Source organism: Gossypium arboreum, chromosome 9 (genome assembly GCF_025698485.1).
Source record: "Gossypium arboreum isolate Shixiya-1 chromosome 9, ASM2569848v2, whole genome shotgun sequence".
NCBI lineage: Eukaryota > Viridiplantae > Streptophyta > Magnoliopsida > Malvales > Malvaceae > Gossypium > Gossypium arboreum.
The window spans coordinates 64,755,773-64,763,718 of record NC_069078.1 but is presented as its reverse complement, the minus strand read 5'-3'; the positions used below and the strand labels follow the sequence as shown (position 1 = coordinate 64,763,718).

Here is a 7,946-nt window from a genome sequence, read left to right as displayed (position 1 = left end):
TTAATTTCGGTCTTCCCGAAATTTTTTGACTCACTCTAATTTCAAGTTATCTATTTGAGTAAATTTGAGTTTAAATAATTTCATGTTCAGATTTTTTTTTATGTTAGAGTTATAGGTACGAATCAATCTTAAATTAAATTGATTTGAGTTCAAGTAGGATAAATTCTAATTGTTAAAATTTTAAGATTAAATAAATTTTAACGTAAATAAATTAAATAAATTGTAAAAAAGATGCAAATTCGAATTTTAACACAACCCTAAACAAAATTGGATTTTGTCTTTTTAAAGAAAAAATATTGGCAATGGGACACGAGAGTCTTAAGGCGAGGTGCTACGTGTCAAACGGTGAAACAACTGGATCAACCGTCATCGTTGACTTACACCCCTCCACGTGTACTCACCATATTGTTTTCTCCAATGACAATCACTAATTGTCGGTTACGATAATGCCACGCATGAATAGGGCGGTGGTCAATCCATTAAAAAGAGAAGTAAAAAAACTATTCTTTTTAAACTTTGGATCATCACAAAACACACCGGTCTATGCGCTATTAACTAATAAATAAAATTTAAAGTTAAAATACGCCATAAGTCCCTGTGTTTTCAAAAATTTATAATTAGTCCCTATAATTTTATTTTTAGAAATATAATCCTTCTGTTTTTCAGATTTTAAAATTCAAGTCTAATCTTTAACACTATTAAGATTATTTATAAAATTTAAATTCATTACAATGTCAATTTTAGTCAAGTAAGTTTTTCTTTTATTTTAAAACGTCATGCTAACAAATTTAACAAAAAACAAAAACAATATTTAAATTTGACTTGAATTTTGAAATCAGTGATAAAATTCCTAAAAATAAAAATACAAAAGCTAAATTTCAAATTCGTAAAAAGTATAGGATTTAATAAATAAATATCCCTTTTTCAATTTAATTTTAGTAAGTCCGATATACTAAACGACGTTAATAGTTGCATAAAAATGATAAAAATTCACAACAAAAATGTGCTGAGAATGAGCTGAATACATGTATCATGAATTGATGGATATGTGTCATCGGACTCGGAAATCAAATTCGGAACTGACCATCATAGGGTGTAAGTCATCTTCTGCCGGCACCACGACATTAATGGTTGCATAAAGATGGTAAAAAGTTCAGTACAAAAACATGCCGGGGCCAAGTTGAATGCATGTATCATGAACAGATGAATGTGCCATTGATCACGGAAATCAAATCCGCAATCAACCATCATACTGTTGAAGTCAATATTGGGCCGGGTGGAAGTCGGAGATGGCCTGACGACATTAATAGTTGCATAAAGATGATAAAGTTCATAACAAGTATGTGTTGAGGAATGCATGTATAGTGAACTGATGGATATGGGCCACCGAATACAGAAATCAAATCCGCAATCAACCATGGTTGGATGGAGGCGGAAGAAGGCTCGATGGCATTAACGTCTGCATAAAGATGATAAAATTTCATTGCAAATACGTGTTGAGGCTGAGCCGAATGCATATTTGCAATCGAGTGTGGAAATCAAATCCGCAATCAACCATGGTCAGACGGAGCAAGAAGGTTAGACAAAGTTATTGACAACAAATATGTGCTGAGGCTTTGCTGAATGCATGTACCATGAAATGATGGATATGTGCTCAGGGAAATCAAATCCGCAATCAACCATGGTCAGACTGGAAGTGGGAGAAGGATCGACATCATTAATGGTTGCATAAAGATGAAAAAAATTCACAACAAATATGTGCTGAGGCTGAGCTGAATGCATGTCTCATGAACTGATGGATGTGTGCCATTGAGTGCGGAAAATCCGTGATCAACCATGGTCAGATGGAAGATGGAAGAAGGCTTGACAACATCAACGTCTGCATAAAGATGATAAACTTTCATTATACATATGTTTTGTGGCTGAGTTGAATACATGTATCAAGAACTGATCGAATTTCATTTATCCAACAAAAAAGATTTTGACAGTGAATCAAGCTCATAAACAGATTGAAAATAGCTAATTACAAAATTAATATGAATTCGAATACATGCATAAACCATTCCAAGCCATCCAAATTTCTTTTTCTTGTTCTTACCTTGAAGATTTTGAAGAGAGACATTTTCCACACAATACAAGCTTCAATATTGAATGTGGTCTTCGTGTCCGAGTCTTCAATCGAGAGAGCTGTGGGACATAAAGAAACATCTTAAAAAGCAAGATCAAGCATTGGTAAATCGCACTGAGTCATTTTCTCTTGAAGTACCATTGCCTGACACCCATTTTCGACGTGTATTTGAATATGGGTATTGAGATATAACCCTCAAGAACCCTATCAAATACACCTATGTAAGGCACATATACATATCCACCACTTGTACCAGTCTAAATAACATTACCTTCCGACGAGTTACTCTAGATGCTTTCCAGCAAAGCAAGCTTCTTGACCTAGGTTCCAATCTCCTGAAATTTACAAATACACGTTAATTCTTCGTTTAAGACAGCAGAAAATTATCAATGTTCTAATTTATTCTAAATTTTTGTGATAGTATGATCCTTCGATGACTAATGGTTAACTAAATTTATTGGGATTCCATGTCACTTGGACTTTTCATGTGGCTTGAACTACCAATGTCTGCCCTACTTTTTATTATGGGTATGGAGTTATGGCTCTCAAGGATCCTCCAAATACACAAAAAAACATGGAACAAGTTGCATAAACCCATGTCAGACACAAACCTGTATCCAGAACTGAGGATTACCTAGCATTTCCTAAAATAGTTATGATAATAAAACTAGGGATTGAGCTGCTTAACAAATTATCAATCAACTTCAACCCATAAAAGCAATGTATATACGTACAGGTTTTCCTTTTCAAGCTGCTCAGCAATAGACATTGCATTGTGCTTTGACCATTCATTTCGCTGCTTACATCCTTCGGCGTGCTGAATTACGTGTGCAAGGGATACCTTACTTCGAACAATGCTATGACTCTGACTTAGCTCCCCAGCTTTCGGTCTTCCCGAGGTAGATGCCGATGTCGATTTCCTATAAGCTGCAGCATTGGCCACCCTTGAATCTCTTTGGTTAGATTCTACGTTGCTGGCATGTTCATTATCCTTGGCTTTTCGTAGAGAAGCTGGAATTACAACAATTTCACTCCGTCCAGCTTCAAGAGATTCATGGTGCAACAGCTGAGCTTGGGGGCTGACCCCGGCATCTCTATCTCTCATAGGCCTTTTGCTAATATCACCAAAAGATGCACTAGGCATCCTATTTCTGGAATTAGACTCTGGATCCATGACTATTTGAGATGGACCATCCCCTGAAGGTGGTATATCAAGAAGTCCATGATAGACATCTTTCTTTGCCTCACATCTAATTTCGATTGTCACAGGAGAACCAAGAACTGACTCGAATGCTTGTAAAATATGCCCCCTAAATTTCTCCGCCTTAGATTTAGTCACCTGTGAACTGAACGTCAACCGGACAGTTGGAGCTGAAAGAAAAGAACAAATTTCAAGTCTAATTAATATGCAAAACTTGGATGGTGGATCATAAAGCAATCATTCTAGGAGAGAAAGCAGAGTTGAAACTAAATTTCAGAATATCTTATTCTGCCTCGACCAAGAACATTAAATTCCGTAAAACCATTGACCATCAATGGCTGAATCATTACAGCCCCAAGTTGCTAAAATTCTCAGTCATAGTAATATCGGTACTAAAAGTATGTTACGGCTTTATGATCAATACATTAAAAATGAGTGTAAAGCTTGCAAGGAGTTTACCTGCACCAAGATTGACAGAGATCAACTTTCCTTCTCGATATAGAAACTCTTTCAGACTATCATCTTGAATCTTTTGGAGCACTTCCAACCAAATTCCTTCGGTTCTGTTGCGATTTTCTGCAACACTTTGAGGAGCCATCCCAGCTAAAGCATGTCTCTTACCCTTCATGATACTGGTTTCAAAATCCCCTGAACTTCCGGCATAGAGATTTTCAGGCCTAGCATTCGTTGACAACACTCTAGTGTTGTTATTACGCAGCTCGACAAGCTCACCACCTTTATGGACAATTTCTCTTCCACCCAAGTCATTTAGAGGCAATGGACTATGACGAGAACTAGTACCAGAAGAAGAAATAGGCAATATATACTGCTGATCAGGAGCAAGCTGAAGCAAAGCTGCCGTTAACCATGTTAATTTGTCATTTGACATCCTCAGTTGTTTTTCAGCCTCAGATAACGTTTTCAATGCTTGTCGTAGTTTCTCCATATCTTCTTTGGACACTGGATTGTAGGATTTGTAAATACAAAACTTTAGGGGGAGCATAACATATACACACACAATTATTACTAGAAGTCAAGTGGAAATAGATGGTTTAGCTAATTATTTAGCATGATCATAAACTAAGAGAAACTTTCTCTTTTCAGACTCACATGGCTGCCGTCGAAAGAACTTCCTTCTGCGCCTTTCTTGAGAGAAATCATAACTGCCAGCAAGAACATCGGTTATCACTGTAGCAAGTTGTGACATCAATGCTAAAGGCTCCACACCAGTTTCCATTATCACCCTCAGGCTCTTTATGGTGTTTACTGTATCCGCAGATAATGCTAGATCAAGAAGATCAACCAACTTTTTGTCAGAGATAAGACCAACCTGCAAATCACATCCATAAAAGTTAGAGCAATCATCTGTAGCAATATCAGCTAATTGTAAATGAAAAGAACAATTGGATTAGATCAAGTACAAGGTCGAGCAAACAGATAACACAGTAGCGAAAACAGTACAACACCTAGAAGAATAATTCAACCGGAATATATGATGAGCATATAACAAAGGGCAGTTTTCAAAGAGAACTATCTGAAATCCGAAAATTTTAACCAATGCATATACTACATTGTAATTAGTTAAAGAAAATGCACCAGTTCCTGGACCAGAGGAACAGAAATTCTTTGCCCAAGCAAAGACAGCTGCTCTAGTGTCATCTCAGCATCCCTCAGAGACCCATCCGATAGCGATGCAATCAGTTTTAGAGCATCTTTCTCGATTTCAATATCCTCCCTGGATGCAATCCGTTGCAATGCATAAATGATATCTGCATCCTTCAGTTTCGGGAAAAAAAATTTCTGACACCTGGACACGATTATATGAGGCAGAATATCAAGACTTGAACTGACAAAAATGAAAACTATACGCCTTGGCACTCGATCAATGACCTTTGATATGGCACTCCAACAATCAATGGACAAACTATCGCAGTCGTCGAATATAAAAACTCTGTACTGTGAAGGCAGCCGAGTGATTGTCATATTATCAAGTTGATCCATAATACCCTCAAAGTCAAAATTACCGACAGGACCAACTTCCCTTATATTTTGACTCTTCCCCTTGTCATGTGAGATACAAGAATTGCAAAAGCCACAAGGTTTGGGTTGTTCAAGTGACTGACAGTTCAAAGCTCTAGCAAAAATCCGAGCACATGAAGTTTTTCCGGTTCCATGAGGTCCATAAAAGATATATAGTAATCCGACCTTCCTTCTCATGACAGCATTTGAAAGGGCTTGTGATACTAAATTTTGTCCAACAAGGTCTCTAAAAGTTCTCGGCATGTATTTCTGAGTCAGATTTTGGTGCCTGCCATGGAGGTTCCGGCTTAACTTGCGTTTATCACCATATCCAGCTTCAGAAGCAAGGTCGGAATCAACATTGCGCTTCAATAAATTATCAGCAAATATACCAAGCTCCCCTGAATAGTCATTCGACCAACCAGCATTTGCAGCACTGTCCTGAGATCCAGATGCCTCAACCAGAAGAGGCAGCACCTCAGCATTGGGTTTTGCAGATGAACTTGATTGATCGGATTCCACAGGCATTCCGGTAACGTTTCTTCCATTGGGACCCGCCCCACCTTTCCTTAGCTTAGTGTCTGATAAACCACAAGAGAAACGCCTTCCTGCAATGTCAAGGAAAGATTTGCCCCTATGATGAATTCTCGACCAATTAAAAGGGATCCCACAATTAGGCGTCTGAGTGACATTTCGCTCATCATATTCATTTTCTTCTTCTTCTTCCGCACCATACTTTGGATACACTGAACCTTGAGCAAATGAGTTAGAAGCCACAGACAACTCATTTGGACCACCCACCTCTCTAGAAGATGAGGCAGTGCAAGCTCTTCTTGCTCCTCGAAACTTGCGTCTTTTCACCCTGCTTAATCCACTTGAACGACCACGAATGCTGACTTCAGGTTCCACAATGGGTTTCTCCGGTCTAAAATGCCTCCCACGAAGGTGGATATTTGAAGATGCCACATCATCACTATCCAACGGAGGATAATTCAATTTCTCAGATGGAGTCTTAAGTCGAACACCTTGTGTTTGCTTCCCCTTTTGTTTTCTACTCTTCCTGTCGTTCCGTCCTGAATTACCTGAGGTAAACCCTTCAGGCTCCTTATTTTCACCATAAAGATCAACCCTACTACTTCGCCTATTAGCTTCTTCTCTCCTAATTTTTCTACTATCTCTAGTTCCAGTCTTACCACTATGATCACTAATTGCAGGTTCCCCTTCATTGACCCCAACTGGAACAACTTTCGAATTTGCAAAATTAACTAAAGGCGGTGAACTTACCGAAAGCATCCTTTCATCCCTTTGCCTCTCAATGCCCTCATCATCATCGTTCTTAGAAACCAAATCAACAACAGGAGGTGACTGCCATGATTGAGGGCTGGCAGAAGGGTCCCTAAGGGACCGGGATCTTCGAAGGACCATAAGGTCCCTCATAAGTGATCGGTCAGCCAACATAGGACTATGTTTATGCATATGATTCTTCAAGTGAATACAATTAGTCAAATGAATATGGTTTCGTAGATGACCATTGATATCACCATTGGCATCCTTAAGTATCCTATTTCCAATCACCCTGGTCATTAATCTTTCAATATATAGCTAAGCATCAAAGTTCCTCACATCCCCACTAAATTATTCACCAAAACTGTCTTAAACTAACATACTTAAAGCTCTCATAGATCTTTCATCAAACACAAAGCGCTCATTTTTTCAAGGACCATTATCCCATTGAAAAAAGCTCTTTAAGCTAAATCGAAGGAACAAAACCCAGAACTTGAAACATGCAAAAACGAATCATAGAACCCAAAAAAAAAACCCATGATTTCGCCAAAAAAGAAGAGAAATTAAGCACAAAAAAAAAGTTTTTTCAAGGACGGTGTTCTTCATAGAAATCACCTGATAAACCTCAAAAAAGCAAATTGAACCGTTCCCATCATTAATCCCCCATGGATCCCTCTCTTTCTCTTTCTTTGTCTGCCACCTTACTTCACATGTTCTTTCACTCAAACTATCCTCTTTCTTTCCAAAGAAAACGATAGTCCTACAGAAGAAAATATTTAAAAAAAAAGGTAAAAATGGTACTTTTAATTTTTCCCTTGAGCCAAAGAGAGTAGTTGAGTGGAGTATTTTTGAAGTGTGTTTATAATGTGCTTACTACAAAACAAAGTAGTGTAATGTTAGAGATATGTTACAGTACAGACAAAGAACTCAGAAAAATACGCATATCTGTAGAACACAACATGATGCCAATAAAGTGATGGGTCCATTTGTTTAACCATGCAAATTCATTTTGTATATTTGTATGTGTATACTATATATGATACATGTTACACATGATATTACATAATAATTTTTTAAGAAGAAAGGGTTTTGACTTGATTTTCTTTGCTGTTAAAATATACCATACTCCTTATATTATTCTTTAATTTAGAATTTAGCTCTAAACTTTTATTTTCAAAAATTTTGTCTTTTTATTTTTAAAATTTCAAAATTCAGGTCTAATTATTAGTAAGATAATTTTTTTATTAAACTATTAATTAAAATCCACATAACTTTCTTCTTAGACCTCCAATAATGACCGTCAAATCGACTTGG

The 7,946-nt window shown here is 37.3% G+C and overlaps 1 protein-coding gene across 1 annotated transcript; it reads right to left on the bottom strand.

Moving 5' to 3' along the window:
- Positions 1-898: 898 nt before the first annotated feature.
- LOC108460651 (protein STICHEL-like 3) lies at positions 899-7,658 on the bottom strand. The gene is made up of 7 exons (XM_017760229.2): positions 4,926-7,658; positions 4,440-4,659; positions 3,789-4,289; positions 2,863-3,499; positions 2,400-2,463; positions 2,099-2,187; positions 899-1,879 (listed from the first exon to the last, which is right to left on the bottom strand). Exons 1-7 carry the CDS (start codon positions 6,930-6,932, stop codon positions 1,873-1,875), a joined length of 3,525 nt encoding a protein of 1,174 aa, XP_017615718.1. The 5' UTR covers positions 6,933-7,658; the 3' UTR covers positions 899-1,872.
- Positions 7,659-7,946: the final 288 nt, after the last annotated feature.

Excerpts from the sequence above, each read along its gene's own strand:
- LOC108460651 (XM_017760229.2), bottom strand. The coding sequence starts at position 6,932 with ATGACCAGGGTGATTGGAAATAGGATACTTAAGGATGCCAATGGTGAT. Across the intron at positions 4,660-4,925 it reads TTCCTCTGGTCCAGGAACTG|GTTGGTCTTATCTCTGACAA; the intron begins GTGCATTTTCTT and ends TGTGATTTGCAG. Across the intron at positions 2,464-2,862 it reads CAGCTTGAAAAGGAAAACCT|GAGATTGGAACCTAGGTCAA; the intron begins GTACGTATATAC and ends TGTAAATTTCAG.